The sequence below is a fragment of the Anser brachyrhynchus genome, assembly GCF_964034855.1.
Source record: "Anser brachyrhynchus genome assembly, chromosome: 9".
Taxonomy (NCBI): domain Eukaryota; kingdom Metazoa; phylum Chordata; class Aves; order Anseriformes; family Anatidae; genus Anser; species Anser brachyrhynchus.
Window position 1 is genome coordinate 8,498,449 of NC_137703.1, and position 17,359 is coordinate 8,515,807.

At 53.8% G+C, this 17,359-nt stretch overlaps 2 protein-coding genes across 40 annotated transcripts in view; one reads left to right on the forward strand and one right to left on the reverse strand.

The window, feature by feature from the left end:
- Positions 1–17,359, forward strand: part of LOC308199856 (uncharacterized protein) — a 288,903-nt gene that overhangs the window by 253,316 nt on the left and 18,228 nt on the right. The window lies entirely within an intron of this gene.
- Positions 2,561–17,355, reverse strand: LOC308199845 (uncharacterized protein). Of its 2 annotated transcripts, none has more exons than XR_013955008.1 (2): positions 5,142–17,355; positions 2,561–4,733 (listed from the first exon to the last, which is right to left on the reverse strand). XR_013955008.1 is itself a non-coding variant. In XM_080604603.1 (2 exons), exon 2 carries the CDS (start codon positions 8,490–8,492, stop codon positions 7,140–7,142), a length of 1,353 nt encoding a protein of 450 aa, XP_080460729.1. In that variant the 5' UTR covers positions 8,493–12,182; positions 14,962–17,355; the 3' UTR covers positions 2,561–7,139. The 2 variants fall into 2 exon arrangements, 1 of the variants encoding a protein (XP_080460729.1); XM_080604603.1 differs by having other exon boundaries at positions 2,561–12,182; positions 14,962–17,355.

A 17,359-nucleotide genomic window follows, 5' to 3' on the forward strand; every position in this document is an offset into this window, starting at 1 on the left:
AACAGAGCCTTTGTGTGCACCAGGTTTACTTTTCAATTGCTGACAGTTTATAGCTAACTGCTCAGAGATTGAAGTTTGATTGCGGTTTGATCGCCTGCTAGTTAGCACCACCGCTATTTTAGTTTTGGTAATTAAAACCAGTTTTCCGACGATGGCACGGGGAATTGCAAGAAGTTTGCTACTATTTTGCTTTTGAGGAATCAAGTTCACTTGGCAAGGATGTCCAGCGCTGAAGTGAGTGTGGGGGCTTTTTCGCTTAAAAACTTGGGGAAAAAAGAAAGAAAGAAAAAAAAAAAAAGAAAAAGGAAAAAAAAAAAAGGAAAGAAAAAAAGGAAGTCAGAAATGGAAAATCTCGGAGTTGCAAATCTGGCAGTACAAGTGCGGAGCGGCGCGGAGCAGAGACGAGAGGAGCGGCCCGGGCCGGCGCTGGGCTGCCTTCGGCCGGCGGCAGGGGCACAGCGGGGCCGGGGGAGCCCCGGGAGCTCCCCGGGGACGGGGGGCAGCGGCCGGGACAGGGGGGGTGAGGGGGTGGGTGTAGGGGTGAGTGGGGGTGCGAGAGGGTGGGCGTGAGTGTGAGGCTGTGAGTGTGCAAGTGTCTGTGTGTAAGAATGTGTGTGTGTGCTTGTACAAGTGTGTGTATGAGTGTGAGTTTCTGAATGTGTGCGAGTTTGCTTAGGAGCATGTGTGTGTGCAAGTGTGTACAAATGTGTATGAGTGTGCATGTCTCTGTGTGTGCATATATGTGTGTGTGCATGTCTGCCTGTGTCTGCATGCATGTGTGCATGTGTGTGGTTTTGTGTTCGTGTGCGTCTGTGTTCATGTACACGTGCATGTGTGCTGTGTTCGTGTGTGTGCACATGCATGCGTGTGCATACACGTGTGCGTGTGTGTGGATACATGTGCATGTGCACGTGCGTGTGCGCCTGTGCGTGCGGAGGGAGGGGGCGCGCCGCAGCGAGCCGTAATTCTTCCTTCCCATTTGCAATGTTCGCAGGAGATGGGCTCGGCCATTTATTGCACGGGGAGCCCCGTGCCTGGAGCTCGGCTTCCCGGCAGGACGAGTGTGCAGGGCTGAGCCCTGCTGGCAGCAGGGCCAGGACGCAGCCTGCGCACGGGGCTCCTGGTGCGGTGACACCGGGCTGGGCTGGAGAAGTTTGTCCCAGAGTTTGTCCCCGCAACTTGCAGGACCATGTGGACGAGATCTTTTACAGCGTCTTTTAATTTTTCTTTTTCTTCTTTTCCTTTTTTTTTTCTTTTTTTTTTTTCTTTTAGGATTTCCATTTGTTTTGTTTGCATCCTCTTTTGCACAGAAAATCGAGCCTCTCCTGCCCTTGGTTACTTTTAGCCTCAAGTAACCAAGCGCTTATTTCAAGGTTGTTGTCTCCTCCAGACAGCAGGAAGGCTGAAGCCCCACGGTGTAGGGGGGCTAAGGGGTACCCAGCGGGACAGAGGGGGAGCTGCCCCCCCCAGCAATCGAATGGAGCTCGGTGGAGCCAAAGCAGCAATGCTGCAGATTGTCCAGGGGCTGTGGGACCCCAAAAAGCACCAGGCGAGCCATTCAGCCCTTCCAGCAGGGCTGGGCCCTGTCCCCTTATCTCCCCAAAGTGCGTCCCTTCCTCCTGAGCCAAGTGGGGGGCACGGGGCAGCTGCAGAGCCCTGGACCCAGGCGGGTGCTCTGGGAGAGCGGGAGGGAGGCCTGGTGACCTTGGTGACCCCATCACCCCTTGGCAGTTAGGGCTGCTGACGTCACCTGTGCTCTTTTTACAGAAAGTCGTGATTAATGGGGAGGAGGCGGGGGGATCCCACCGGGCTTGGAGAGAAGCAGGCCCTCGCACAGCCTGCAGGGTCTCCGCTGGGGCTGCCTTGGGTGCGGAGACCCCCGGCCCTCCCCGGGGCTGCCGGCTGGATCCCTCAGCCTGGCCTCCCCTCAGTCTGGCCTCCCTGCAGCCCTGGCCTCCCCGCTGCTCCTGGCCTCCCGAGGCCGAGCAGGGATGCGCTGCTCTGGGCCTGGGGGCACCCCAGCCAGGGGTGGGTGTGCGTCGGGAGAAGCCCTCCGGCCTGTCCCCTGGCACGCCATGCCACGATGGTTCCTTGAAGCTCCTCCAAATTGCAAAACTTGCGCGAGACGGAGAAATAATTAATGTATTAAAACAAGCAGCGAATTCCTCAGGAGGCACCTTATCAACTCCAGCCACACTGGCTTCATCCCTCCTCGTATGCTAATGCCCCGTGACGTCACCGGCGCCAGATTGAATGTGAATCAGTTATGAAATTATTAGTTTTAGCTTAAAAAGCAATCTGGCTCTCCCGCGAGTGGAGTTTGCGCTGCTGCGGGTTCTCGCTCCGTGGCCTCCCCACGCTAGGCACACTCGGTAGTTGCGACTTCCCCGTCACACGAAATCGATATTTCTAAAGCACACATCTGAGCTGGGTTTGAGGTAAAGAAAGCCATAGATTAATTGGGTCCCGTGGCTGAGCCGGCAGTGTCTTCCTTATCGATACACACATTACACCCGAAAGGAGACACTCGGATTTCCTCCGACTTTTCAGGTAGGGAAGAGCTCCTCGGGATTTATTTCTGCTCAGACCCCACCGAGGGGGTGCGATCCTCTGCTGGTGTCGGAAAAAAAAACAGGAGTGTTTGGCTTTGCTCGCGATAGAGGAAAGTGGGCCGGAAAGAGGGGAAATATATATATATATATATATATATATATATATCGGTTTAAAATACAAAGATTTCTGTTCTTGACGTTGAGCAGGAGGCAACCCAGCGGTAGAGGGCCAGGGCCTGGGAGCGGGGAACAATGGGCATTAACACCGTTTCAATCGCTGAGGCCATTCTAATTAAATGTCTGGATCCGGCGAGATCAAATACCTGAATCTAAAACCCCGCTCTCGGGTTCTTTCGCTTGCAAATGCTTCTGAAAAACGGGGTTTGAAGCCCCCAAGCCAACCCCGCGGAGGGGCTTCGTTGCCCCCCCGGTCCCCTCCCGGGGTACCCGGGCCGCCTGCCCGGGGGTGGCCGCGGGACAGGGGCAGCTTCGCTCCCCTCGGCTGCTGCTTTCTTGCCGGCTCCCGAGGGTTGGCCGCGGCGCTAGCATGAATTATGAATAAACTTGTAGCTCTTGCTCCTGGGGGAACGCGGGGCCGGGCTCTCGCTCTGCTCCCTGCGGCCGCGGGGGGGCCGGGCGAAGCCCCCCGGTGCGGGAGGGAGCCGGAGCCTGGCCCGGCCCCGCCGTCCGGAGAGAAGGGGAGAGAGCAAACCAAAGTTGTAACCGGCTGGGGAGTGAGTTTTCTGACTAATGAAATCCGAAATGAGTTGCGAATATCAAGCATTGTAAGATTTCTTCCCTGCCCCCCCGGCACTGATTGGCAATACTTTTTTTTTTTTTTTTTTTTTTGTGTGTGTGTGTGTGTTGGTTTGAAAAGCAGGAAGAAATGTAATGAATTGAGTGCTGTCAGAGATGTCTTCTCTGTTGATGTGGTGAATGGCAGTAGCTCCCTGATCCAGTGCAGGTGCAGTAGAGCTGGGGAATAAAAGAGGGGGGCTCTCTGTTCAGTGGAAAAAGCACATTCCCTACAATAGACCACACACTGCCAGCCAGCACGGCATCAGCTCACACTCTCAGACTTTTTTCGCCTCTTTCCACAGTCCTGAGCTCACAAAATGGCTATACATTAGCACTAGTTAGGGTTTGCTTTTAATGAACAGTTGTGACTCCTTTTGACCAACATTTAAATCTGCTGTGCTCTCTCTGAAGACAGGTCTGTTTTGATCACAGGTTTTAAAAAATGGCCCGTTTCCTTCCAAGGCGGCTCATTCAGGGCCATCAGTTGCATTTGATTGGGGAAAAAAAAAAAAAGTCTCTCGATTAATAAAATGCGTTTTCCAAGTGCTCATAACAGGGAAAGTTTTTTTTTTTAATATATATAATAAAATGGTGTGTGGAGGAGGAGAAACACTGTTTTTAAATGGATGAGATGGTCTAATCCTATACACGAACGCATATTAATCCTGTTTAGAGATAACCTGTCTCCTTTTTGGCTTAATATATTATCCTTACACACGGATAAAAACTTTGTGGTCCTATTAATTCGGCGCAGATTGGTTTTTCTTGGCTTATTTCCGTCACTATTTTTTTTTCTCCCCTCGGCGATCTGCTCAGAGGAAGCTAGCTGGTTACACTTGGTTACTCAAGTTTTATTCGAAATTATTTCCAGAGCGGGGGCTCGCTCCGCACCGAGGGGGCGGATTGATTCTGCCCCTCTCCGCCTCGCCCCGTGGAGGGGAAGGCAACGAGCCGGGATTTTCATGGCATCCCGGAGCAGCCCCTGCGCTTGCTGATTCCTCTCGCCCCTATCCTGCAAGAAGTAGATTAAGCTCTTTTGGATATACTTGCTGATGCATTGCGCTGAGGAAAATTGCTCTGTGTTTGCTTATAAAAACCCATGTTACTGTGAAAGTTCTTTTTTTCCCCTAATCGTGGTAACAAATAGCATCAGCTTCTGGAACAGTTTGGCAAAGCCATTCTTTGCCTGAATACCGCTAAACGGGAGAAGCTGACAGCTAACCGGTTATTACCTGAGCTCCGAGTAACCCCCCTCCCCAGCTGATAACAAAACGTGTTCGCAGCAAATGACATTAGAAAGAGCAGGCAGATTCCGCTGAGCGCCTGGAGCACGTTTTCAGGGGTCAGATCTTGTCATCCCGAGCACAAAAGAGCGGATCTTGTCTACATATAAGAGAAGAGATAATATTGATAAGTCTATATGGGGGGAGGGGAAAAAAAAAATCCTTCACACTTTCACACTTAGTTTTCGGGATGTTTCAGGCGGGTCTGCCGCTGGTTGCCCGCCGAGCATCACCTGTCAGCGCCTTATTTGCTGCCAACAAGTTGGAGCTCTCCCAGCGCCCCCCTGCCCCCGGTAGCGGGCTGATGGTAAAAGCTGGGGCTTTGCGGGGTGCTGGGGGCATAGCCCGGTGGAGGGCTGATGCTAAAAGCTGGGGCTTTGAGGGCAAGCGGTTGCGGCTCCCAGCCCCTCGCTGCCCGCCCGCAGTTCCCCACTTTCTTCCCCCCGTGCTACTTGATAGCCTTTGTGTCCTATTGCTGCACGCACCCATAATTAATCCTCCTGCTTACCGCTTACATCCCGTACCCAAGGGGCAACTCAAACCTATTTAGATCGCCTTGGTTGGTTGCACAAATTTACGTGGCAAATGAGTTATAAACCTAATAACTGCTTTAATAAAAAAAATAATTATTTGATTATGGCGGAGCAAATTTGCTGGCGCGCAAGGATGCGCCTGGGTCTGCGTTTTGGTGGCGCTGAGCGAGGTTCGTCTCCGGATCGAACTCCAACGCTTTTAAAAACATTGCCCCGAAACCAAACGAAACCAACCCAAAACAAAAAGCTCCCCGAATGCCCACCCTAACCCTCACTTCACACCGACAAAAAAATCGCCCCGATTCGCCGAGCGTCGCGGAACATTTTCTGTGATATTATTAAGAAGAATTAATTTGTAAACAGCAAATCAATGTGAGGTTTGGGTGGCTTTGAATTAATTGAAAACAATCAACCCGGGGGACCATTAACCGCACATGCTGTTACCTCTCTCACTCTTTTCCCGTTAAGGACGAAGTTTATGCGCCTCTTTCAAGTGCATTTATGCTTCTGGTTTTACAAGTAAAAGTGAGGATGCAACAAGACCAGTCGCGCTGTCCTCTCTATACTTTTAACGCTAGCATATTGTTTGATTACTAATTCGAGTTAATATGATCTTTATGGCAACATAACAGTGGATAATTGGCCCTTTTTCTGAACAACAATGTAAATCACAATCGCTTTATTATTTAATAACGTCAAACGCTTCGTTGGATTGGCCCCGACAGAGAAGACCTTTTCTTTCTAGTCAGTGTTGTTGAGAAAGAACAATGCAGATCTAATTGTGGAGATTTCAGAAGTTGGCTCCTGTAAATGAACAGCTTAGATATGGAAGTTCCAGCAGATGTCTGCACTTTTCCCTGTGACAAACCTTGTAACCCCCCTTCCTCCCCCACTGCCCTGTCCTCCCCCCTCCCCGACTTATTGAAGATTTTTTGTTCTCACATCCTAGCAACAACCTAAATCTTCCAGCAGCAAATACACCCCTTTCCCCTCGTTGCTATACAGCCCTTCAGATGGCAGGCTTAAGCGTACACACCAAATTAGTGCTTGGCCCAAGGCGCGCTCGCTCCTCACTCGTTGCTCGCCCCGTGCACCCCCCCGGTCAGCGGCGGGCTGGGGGGGTCGGGTCGGTAGAAGGGAGGGCCTGGGGGGGAGGGGGGGCTCCGTGCTGGGCCTCGCCACCCTCCTGGCAGCCCTGCAGACGTGCCGGGGGGTTGTTTTGCAACACTTTGGAGGCGACTGCAAGCCGCGCACGCCCTTATGTGGTGGAAAAGGTGCCAGGGCCTGTGTGCCCGGCGGGGTGCAGGAGGGGACGGACCCCCCCGGGGTCCCCACCGTGTACCGTCCGCGGTCGGGGGTGGGGGGGGGCCGCCTGCTTTTCCGCCGGCCCAACAGACCCAAACCTTCCCGGCTCCACCGCGGCACCAGCAGCGACCCAGCTCCTGGGGGGCACGGCAATGGGGACGGGGATCCTCACGGAGGGGGCCTCCGAGGGAGAAGTTGTGCGGTTCCTAGCGGAGGGGGGGGCGCATCCCAGCGCAGTGGTGTCCCCCCGACCCACCCCCTGCTCTGCGCGCTGGTCCGCGGAGCGCTTTGTGCGCTGCGCGGGATTTTCCCTTGCGCCCGAGTTTGGGCTGAGCCCGGTGCGGCAGAGCTCTCTCCTCTCCCGCACCGCCGGGCTCTCCGAGGGCAATTCTGCCGGCAGGAGCTGACTTGGAAAACTTTGGCCGAGGAGAGCTGGCAGCGATGCGGAGCCTCTGCCCCGTCTTGTCCGCTCCCCCCGAGCACCGAACAATGCGCGCTTTGATGCGCGCCCGGGGCTCCGCCAGCGGGAGCTGAGGGCGATGCGTATCAGCCCTCCCGCAGCCAGGGGTGTCAAGAGATGGAGGCAGAGATACCAAACACGGCATTTTTTCCCCCCCTTCCTTTAGTTTTGCAGTTTTGACCCAAGCAAGAGGCCGGGATAACGGCAGCTAAATCCTGCTCTGCAGCAGCAAGCCCGCCCCAGCCCCTTCCCGCTCCCTCCCGGCGCGTCCCCGCCGCTGCCCGGGGCAGGAGCCGTGGCCAAGTCGCAGCGGTGCGGCCCCGGTGCTGTGCCCCGGGGGGGGTCCCGACCCCCCCCCAGCCCGGGCAGCCGGGGCTCCGCCGCCCCAAGGAGCAGGGGCAGCGGCCGCAGCCCCGCCACAGCGCGATTTTTGGTTTGTTTGCTTGTTTGCAAGAACCCACCGGAGGAAAGTGGCGACAACACAGACCCGAGCACTGAAATTCCCCGAAACAGAGATCCGGGGGCATGGGGATTGCAAACCCTGCCTGCAGCCGGGGGAAGCGAACGATGAATCCCTATTGACCTTCGAGTGAAAAATCTGGATTTTCTTTTTCTTTTTTTTTGTTTCCAATTTGTTTGTTTGTTTGCACAGCTCTACCCTTCCCGGCTCGTTTGCTTTGCAAACTTCGCTTCTCCCCGCTGACATCACCTGGTGGGGGGAGCGCCGCGCACGCTGGGTGCTGCCCGTGGGAGCTCGGGGGCGGGGGCTGCGGGGGTGCAGGGCGGATGGGGGGAGGATGAGGGGGGGTCCTCGGGGCTCTCCAGGCCGCCCCCGCCGGCAGCAGCGGCCCCGCGGCGTGCCGAGGGTTAAGAGCGCCCGCTGCGGGGCTCTGCGCTCTCCCCCCCCCAAAAAAAGAAGCACCGAGCGGAGGGGGCTCTCCCGCAGTCCCCGGGGTTGCAGCGGGCCGGGCCGAGCCGGGCCGAGCCGGGCCGGGCCGGGGGCGGGGAGGCCTCCAGGGCTGCCACTCCCCCCCGTAATGAGCTCATTTCCATGTCTGCGCCTCCCGCAAACTGTGAGAAAATCCGCCGGGACATCCAGCGTGCCGATGCGGCCGGGGCTGCCCCGGTCTCCCCGGTGACAGCGGCCGCCCGGGAGAGCAGTGCTGGCAGGGGGGTGTGTGTGGGGGGGGAACGAAACGAAGCAACTAAAAAGCTCCGGCCGGGCTCGGCAGCTCGCAGCTCCCTGCTTTCCGCGGGGGACCCCACGCCCACGCGTGTCTTCCTTCGGAGGGGCTCCCGCATGCGGGGCGCGGAGGGAGCCCGGTGCGGGGGAAAAGGGGGCACCCGTGGGGAAGGGGGCACTTGGGGAAGGGGGAAGGGAGCTCTGCAAAGCCCCACACTTATCAATAACAAGATGTATAAATATCAAAGTGAAGGAGCCCGAGTAAGTCTTTCTAGAAGCGAGGAGGAAGCTTAAGCAGCTTTCTTTAATGGTGATTTGTAGCTCTGTAAGGGGCACGGATAGCAAATACCCTGCAGGTGCATGTTGTAACACTGCCATCCGGACTTTAATGTAGATTACTCTCCAACTCGTTTGATCGGTCCTTTGAAACCCTTTACAATTGCCTGTGACGAACCGCCAGTCTCAGTTTTTTTTCTTTGAATAATGCCTTAAGGGTAAGTCCTCGGGGCTTTTAAAGATCTCCAGCACATTTTGAAAAATCACGTTAGATTTCACTTTAGAGCGTGGGTCCATGTCTCTCAACTTGGGGCTGTTAACAGGCATCTTTTAAATCATTAATCATTTAATAACCACCAACTTTACTCTGGAAGGGAGATACTCGCGGGGATCTTCTAAAGACTCCCGAACATTTGTGTTGCCGGTTTGGGATCCTGCCGGTTAACACTTCGGAGGCGACCCCCCCCGGCCCCCCGCCCGGAGCTGCCGGGTCCCCCGTGGTCGTGGGGTCCCCGGGGAAATCCGCTTGAACCCCCGCCGGGAGCCGGGCACCGGGAATTCCTCGGGCTGCGTTTCCGCAGCAAACCCCAAAAGGCGAAACCCGACTGGGGGCAGTGGGGGGGGGGGATCGGGGGACCCCAGCTCCCCAGCCCCCAGCCCTGCCCGGGACCCCCCCCGTGCCGGTTCTCCCAGCAAACGGTGAGCATTTTTGGGGGCGGCATGAGGAGGGGATGCAATAAATCCTGCAGATGCTTCTACTCTCTCTGCAAATAACGTTTAACCTTTAATATTTATTTGTTACTATTAATTCCCAAAAATAATTACTGAACTCTTGGCCCTTCGACTTCCACAAGCGGCGCTTTGTTTCTATAAAATAAACTCTGGAGAATCAATCCCTCCATATCAAACTAGGGATTTGAATTAAAGGCCCATTTGGGACACTTGAGACTACAAAGGGTTACACATAAATAAATGCCACATTTGCCTATTGCAAAAGTTTTCTCTGTCCTTTCTCAGTCACAACAGGGGAGGAAAAAGCCGTCGTTTATTATCTAGCGCTGGGCAGGAGCAGCCCCTCCAGAATGTGCTCTTAGATTTGGCCGGCAGAAGAGGGACTCTTTTTTTCCCCCCTCAACAGCAGCTCCTTTTGTTCTCCAGATCTCTTTCCCAATTTCAAGCTTCACTTGCAGATCCTAAGTTTGTTTGTTAATGACGCTATTACCATCTGGCTCGTCCTACTTTCCAAAAGATATAAATCTCCCCGGTTTCATTGCCTACATTATCATTTAAGTGCCACCATCGCTGGAAGAAAAATATGCTTTCAAGGCTGCGAATTCTCCCGCACGCAGCAATTCCCGGCCGCGGAGCTGCCGCCGGCCGCGGGAGGCTCCAAATGCATTTCACCTTGCAGCGGTCCTCGCAGAGGGGCCCGCCGCGATTTGAGGTTTTCGACAGAAAGTGAAGGGAGCCCCCCCCCCCCACCTCCCCTCCCTTGCCCCCGTCCTGGCGCTGGTTAATGCATCTGGCTACTTTGAACCGTTATCTGGGTGCGCGCCCGGCCGCCGGGTTTTTTTTTTTTTTTTTTGGGGGGGGGAAAGGATGGGTCCTGCCCTTGGCAGGCTCCTGGGGGCCCTCACCCGCCCCCCACCCGTCCCCCTGCCGTAAGCGCCTACTCGCTACGTGCGGATAAACCTTTCCCACAGGCGTCGTACAGTAAAGGGAAGAAAAGTTTGGGCTTCTCTTAGCGCGAAGCGCTTGCAGATTTGTGTGCGTTTGGGCATAAAGGGACGGGGGGAGGGCGAGCAGGGATGGGGGAGGGAGTTGGGTCGGTTTGTGTATGGGCTCCACAATGACTCTATTTATTCGCTGCAACCAGCCTGGGCAGATTGAATAGGCGCGAGAGAGACACTCAGCCTTCCCAACGCGTGGGCTTTGTGGGACCCCGTCCCCACTAGCAGATTTGGACTGCTAATTTCCCATGCTGCGGGGCTCTCCTGCAGGAGAAGCGGCCGTGCCCATCAGCTCCGTCTCTCCCAAACCCCGTCCGCGTTTCCAGGCTCTAAGCCCTCTCTGCTCGCTGCCTGGAGAAGTTGAGCGAGGGGAGAAGTTTAAAACCTTTATCGTTTCTTTGCTGGGTGTCCGGCAACGCTCTTGTGGAGAAATATTTGATTTAAATGTACTTATACGCACATACACACATAATATTGTCAAGCGAGGGAAAAGCTATTCCTCTAATACGCGAAAGAAACCCAGGGATTTCTTTTTTCCCCGAGAGATCTAATTGTTATAAACAATTACGGATGAAAAGAAAACTCACTTATTATGCACTTGTAATACTGTGACTGCATGGGAGAGAAAGGGGCCAAACCAGTGATTAATTAATATCGCACCAGCGTAGCTGCTTTCTCGCAGAAGGCCTTTTCCCCCTTCACCGCTGCAGAGTTATCATTCCAGCTCGAGTCATGTGCAGCCAGGAAGGGATCTTGTTTATAAATTTATATGACGACCTTTTCTTTGTGTCTGCTCTAAAGTTGATATGGACAAATTGCAGAGGTATACAATTTAAGTAGATGCACTTTTAATCACCGATCATTAAAATGGTTATGTTAAATATACTCAATTACATGCATGACTTCACCCTAACAGTACTTTCTATTCTCCCAGCTGCTCACGTATTCCTTAACTATAGTCAGCAGAAGAAACTCGATTATGCTGAATCCATACATTTCTATGGATTTCATCAGCCTAATTAATGCTTCAGTGTGGTCCATGTGTCTGAAAGGTCCCTGTGCTATTACTTGGGTAAGGAGGCAGTGCAGGAATGCAGAGGGTCTTTCTTTCAAAGATACCCATGGGGGTCACTCTAGGACTCTAATGGCAAAGGTAGCAAGTGTTAAATAGCAGAAACATGCAGAGAAAGGGAAGGCAACGATGTAAAAGGGACATTGATACTGTAGGTATGCCCAACAGGTCAGTGATGATAATTAAAGTGCTTAAAGAAGAAAAGGTAAATGTAAGGCTTCCACAATTCGCAGCGTGCCTGGTTAAAAGCAAACAAATCAGCCCACAGAAACGCACCTTGCTGGTCCTGGTGGGGGAAAAAAAAAAAAAAAGTTGACAGCAGATTTTTAGCCTAAATAACGACCAGGGCAGCCTCTTCTGTGAGCACCGTGTTTGAATGTCCCGTCTATTCTCTAATTTTCTCGTTGTGGAAATGCAACACGTTGTGGAGACGCTTGTGCAGCCAGGAAGAACTGGGTGCTCCCACGCTGCCGCATCCTGTGCAGTCACACTGCTGGCACCAGCCGGGGGATTTTCCTGCGATCTCCGAGGTCAGCGTGCTCAAGCAGTACAGGTGCACACGGAGCTGGCAGAAGTAGCTCTTTCCCCAGCTTTCTTCCAAAATGAAGAAGCGATTAAAATAAATGGGATGCGCTGCAGCTCTAGCACAAACAGCCAGTGGCTGCTTTTATAACGCATCTTCCCATCTCAGCATTCAGTGGGATCTCAAAGGCAAGAGTGCTGCCTACTCTTCAAGCAACATGTTAATCAATGAGAAATTCATTGAGATGTATTTATTTTTTTGTTCCCACCTGTTGTGGTAGAAGACCATCTGATCAGACCTTTCTCTGGCTGCTGGGAGACGTGAGGGGAAATCAGAGAGCATCCTCGTCACCCACTGTGCTGCCAAGAAGACGGCAGTGGAGCCCGGCTCTCTTCCCCCTTCCTTCATCGTGCACTCTGCAGCTCAGTTGTCCTAACTCGTGCCAGTGCCTCGCTGCAGCCTTCATCCTTCAAGTGGAGAGAGAGAACAGGGAAGATTTCAGATCTATAACCAAATTATAACCTAGGAACTTTATGCTTGTCATGCTAATTTAATGACTTTTATAGTAAGTGTAGACTTTCTGTCTTTTGAAATTAGCTCTTCAAAATGCTTTGTGTAATGACAGACACTAGACATAAGAGACAAATGCACAAGCAATAGTGGGATAATAATCTGGCAAACACTGTGCCATTTAATATTAAGATGGAGAAGGAAGTGCAGTGAATCTCAGCAGAGATGTGCATTGTTGCCTGATGCCATCGGCCTACCCCAGGCTCCAGACTGACCTGAAACGAGGGTGTCCTCCAACCCTGCCCTGCCTGGCTTCACCTGGGAAAGAGCAGATCCTGGATGTTGAGTGCAAAATAGCATTTTGTGCGATGATCCTCTGCTTTCTGGTGGTGTTTACAGGTGTCTGAGTACCTAAACGTCCTTTTTTTGATGGGCTGGCTCTGCCTGGGCCCAGCGTTCCCTGTGGGAGACATATATGCTGCACGCACTCATATGGCTCTGAGCGTGCAGATCACCTCTGTCCTTCGGAGCACTTCTGTGCTCCCGTGTTATGAGTGGTTCAGAAATCTGTCCCAGAGATAGTCTTGATAACAAAGGGCTGGGTAAGCCCAAAGCTATATGTGTACTGCAACCTGGGCAACTCACTCATTGCCTATAGTTGTAAATAAGGTAAGTTCACACGACGATCGAGTAACGAGGGAACAAGAGGCCTATTTTAATCAGGTGGTTATCTCTCCTTGGTGGAGATCAGAGCTCCATTGCTCCTGGCCTTCTCATTGTGTCCCCCCTGCTGGAAATGACAGCTCCTTCAGAAATAAGCAACTTGGTCCCTGGATGGGATTTCAGCTCTTTTGCACTACACATGTACCAATTGTCATTTTACAGCTACAGCGAAACCTCTAAATTATATAAGTGTATAAACTCGGTCTCATTAAATCCCCCCTTTTGGATAGCCTCAAGGTTGGAGAGTATATTACTGTAAGCCAGAGGAGACTTAAATTATATCCAAATGGGGATTGAAACGTAGTGGTACTTAGGCACACTCCTTGTCTCAGCTACAGAGGTTTCATTTTTCCCCTTTTGAGTGTTATAATATTACAAACGCAACTGTTTCCGTATGTCAAATCAAACGATCTGAAATCCTATTTCTTGATTCAGCCTATGGGTCCCTTTGTGGTGGGGACAAAAACACAAAGATATGATCAAACACTGCAGTCTGACCAAAGAGAAATTTATCGTTCATCTGAGAGAGCTTCCTAATTTGAAGCTGAAGCCCTCCCCTTCCCGAACGCATGGGCACATGCTGGGGAAGTTGTTTGCTCGCGTGCGTGCCCGTGTGCACGGCTAAACGGGGGTGTGCAGGGCAGGGTCACCCCACGGCTTAGAGCACACCCTGCCTGCAGGCTGATCCTTCCAATCAAGCCGATTAAAAAAAATAATGAAAGGCTTGAGTGGGAAATCTGTGCCCACAGGGCTGCCTTGCGTCCTCCGGCCCTGCCTGGGGGTACGGCTGGGGCCGGAGGGCTCTGCCCGGGACCCCCCGGGGGCACTCCCATGGGACCCCCCGGGCTTGGCACTGCCAGCTCTGCCTGGTGGCACCGCGGGGGGGCCCCTGCAGGGCCTCTGTCGAAGTCCCCTGAAGTTGGGGCCGCCGGGAGGGGGTTGCTGCTCTCCCCCCCCTCCCTTCGCAGCCCTCTCAGGAGGGTCAGTGGTTTAACCAGGCGTCACCAGGACTTCGTTTTATCCCCGGCCCACTGAAGCGTGTGGCTTCCAGTGACTGATGGCCGCTGTGCTGCACAGTTGCTCTCACGGTGCGTGCTCCAGATGGGCACGGCCCGGAGGCTTGGGGGGGGGGGGCAACGGAGGGCACCGCTTTGGAAAGGCCACTGGGGTTTGTTCTGTGTGTCCCCACCCCGTCCAGAACCCCAAAGTTGGGCAACATCTTTAGTGGTGTGGGGCAGGGGGGAGCGGTGCTGACCCCCCCCCCTCCCCCGGCGCAGGCAGCACGTTCCCAAACTCCGAAATGCCAAATCGCGTTACTGCTGCGGCGGGAGGCTGCTTGCGGATCCGTGACAGCTGAGTTTTTCCTATCGATTATGTGACACTGCAGTTCATTTACACGGCTCCAAAGCTTAAAGACACGGGAGGAGCCCCCCGGTTTAACCCGAAATCCTAACAGAAAGCGGATCAACTTTCTGGCTACTGTTTAAACTGATAGATCGGGACTTAATTCGGAGAGACAGAAAGGGAGAGAAACGACAGCACGGATTTATCTTGCCGGGCGTCTTTGGTGCAACTTTAGAAACTGCGGCGTTGCGAACAGGGGGCCGAGATGCTAACGAGCAGCAGCAGCGAGTTCAGCTCCTGGTTTTCGTATCGATTTTAGGAAGGGGGTCCCGGCTCCGGGCTCCCCCCGCGGGTGCGCGCCCCGAGGGCGCGGCTGCGTGCTGTTGCTCGGGGCCTTTCGGGCTCGTCCCAGCATCGGCGAGGGGGTCTTTTGCCAACCCCCCCGGGGACGGCAGCGGTCCCAGTGTGCTGCCGGGGCCTTTCCCTGTCTCTTCGAGCCGGGGGCTTTGCGAACGCCGGCCCCGCTGCTCCCTCCCCCTGCCCTCGCCGAGGTTTCACTCCTTTCTGTTAGTGTCTGGAAACAATAAAGGATGTCGGGCTGGGCTTTTATTGATTATTTGTCACCCCGTATTTGTCAGTTTCAATAACTTTTCCTGAAGTTTTACTCACGGGCACTTGAGCTTTCAGATTAGGCCAGCTCTGCGGATTGCAGCGAGGGGTAATTATCCGCCGGCCTGCTTCCCCGCTGCCGGGCTGCGCCGCCCGAGAGAAAAGAGCATTACCGGGGAGGGGACGGGCAGGATCCGGCCCGAGCCCCCCCAGAGCGCTGCCCGGGCCCGAGGCGGTTGCAGCCGCCCCCCCGCCGCCCCCATCCGCGGCCGCGCTCGTTCCGCGGAGGGAGCCGTTGCCCCCATCCCTCCTCCCCAGCCCCAAGGTTTGGAGGCCGGGACATCGCCGCCCTCCCTCGGGGTGCAGGGATGGGAGGGGGGGGGTTATACCCGCGGAGTTGGGGCCCGAGCCGCGGCTCTCGGCAGCCGCCGCATCCCCGGGATTCGGTGGAGGGATGCGACACCGGGGCTTCGCCGTGCGGGGAGCCGGGAACCGGCCCGGAGGCGGCGGGGCTGCGGCACCTGCCCTGGGGTGGTGGTGGGGGACGAGATCCGAGCCTGTGGGGGGGGCTCGGACCCTCCTGGAAGGGAGGGAAAGCCCCGCTCCCCCGCCCGCCTCTGCCTCTCGGCACTGGGCGACGGGTCCCGAGCGCTGAGCGCGGCCCCGTGCGCGCTCCGGCCGGGGGTGAGGGATGGAGGCGGCCGGGCGCAGCCGTCCCGAGGGCTGGCAGCGTGCTCGTCCCGGCATGTGGGGTGCCCGGGGTACCCCATGGCATCCCACCGCAAGCCAAGAGGAGAGCGAGAACGGGGCGGCCGGGTCCCCGGGATTTAATTACAGCGGAATGCATTCTCCATGCTGATTAGGAGGAAAATCAATCGGGGGCTTATTTGGCACAAGGAACCAATAAAACACACGCACACACACACGCACAATTTATTAGAGTAATAATCTCAGCCCCAAATGGCCTAAATATTATTGTTTCAGTTGCAGTGAGGGAATTCAAACTAGAAGTGTTACACAGAGAGCATCAGGGAGTCCTTTCCCAGGAATTCAGCAAGAGTTTCGAGCCTCTTGCCAGGGGCTGGCTTGCCGGCTCAGAAACCTTTGAAATAGGGGGTTGTGATCCCCCATTTCAGGTCCAGGTGTCCGGACTGCTGTAGTACCTACAGGACAAGCATCAATGTGGTCCACAGCTGTTTGTGCCAAGAGGCAAACGTGGTATAGAGCTTCCCACTTGGTCTTCCAGATTTCCTGCTTTCCAGTGATTTATAGGTGAAATTCCTAGAAAAGAGGAGGCCACACAAAAGATCCCCAAGCCACGGGCGGTGCTAAATGCCTTGCTGTAATATAACTGGAGAAAGACAGTTTGGGCCAAAAATTCCCTGCTAGGGATGGGGCAGGAATGCATCCCGGCAGGAAGGTACAGAGCCCCGAGGCCAGGCCAGGGGTGCGTGGGGAGGCCAGGGGGCAGCGGTGCCCCCCTCCTTTCCCTCTGCCAGGCGACATCGCTGCCTTGTTCTCTGCTAGAGCTGCAGCTCCCAGGGGGTCCCCGGGGAGTCAGGGGGATGCTCGGGGGGCATGCAGGGGGCCAGCTCATGCTGCGGGGTCCCTGAGAGCTTCAAGTGTGTGACTCAGGAGATTCTGAGTTTGCTTTGCAGCTTTCTGTAACCCCAGTCATCTCCGTCCTGAACCGGAGAGGACCTCATTTCCTGCTCAGAGCTCTGGCAACCACAAGGTCTTTTAATAAGGCTGCCAGGGGTGCCGGGCTGCGGGAAGGACAGTCAGTGTTTGTCACCAGGGAATGAGCTGGCATCATAGCTCTCATCTGAGTCAACAACCTGGCTAGCCCTGAGCATGACTTCATAAATCATGGCATCTAATTGAAAAGCACATACTTATATACACAGGGCTGTTCAAAAAGAATGCAAAAAAAATTAATAATAAAATATAACAAACACTTCTGTTCTTCCCACTAGCCTGTTCATCAGTCACCTGATTGTTCCAACTTACATTATTTCACGCAGAAAAAAAAAAAAAAAAGGGAAAACATAAAACCATCTTGTATAGCCACAATAAAAGCACAAATGAAAAAATTCATCTCTTAATGAGAGGCTTAGCCTTTTTCTAACACAACCCTAATAATAGGAAAACAATCTTTAAGTGTTTTTAATTTAAATTGTTTTCACGGTTAATTCAAAATCACTGAATAATATTATCATGTGTCTATGTATCTATTTGGCATTGAGGCATATGATATTTCAAAGCAATTGAACCACTTTTGAAAGCAAAAAGAGTCCTTTACAATTCATGTATTCGCTTTTTAGAAGTTGTTTAGTACACATACGCCGGCCTTCCTTTTTCTCCTCCTTCCAGTAGAAATGAAAAGTAAATCTGCAATGAAAGATTGGTTACATGCATTCTGCTTTTTACACGCAAATCTCCTGGTTTATTTTTTCGC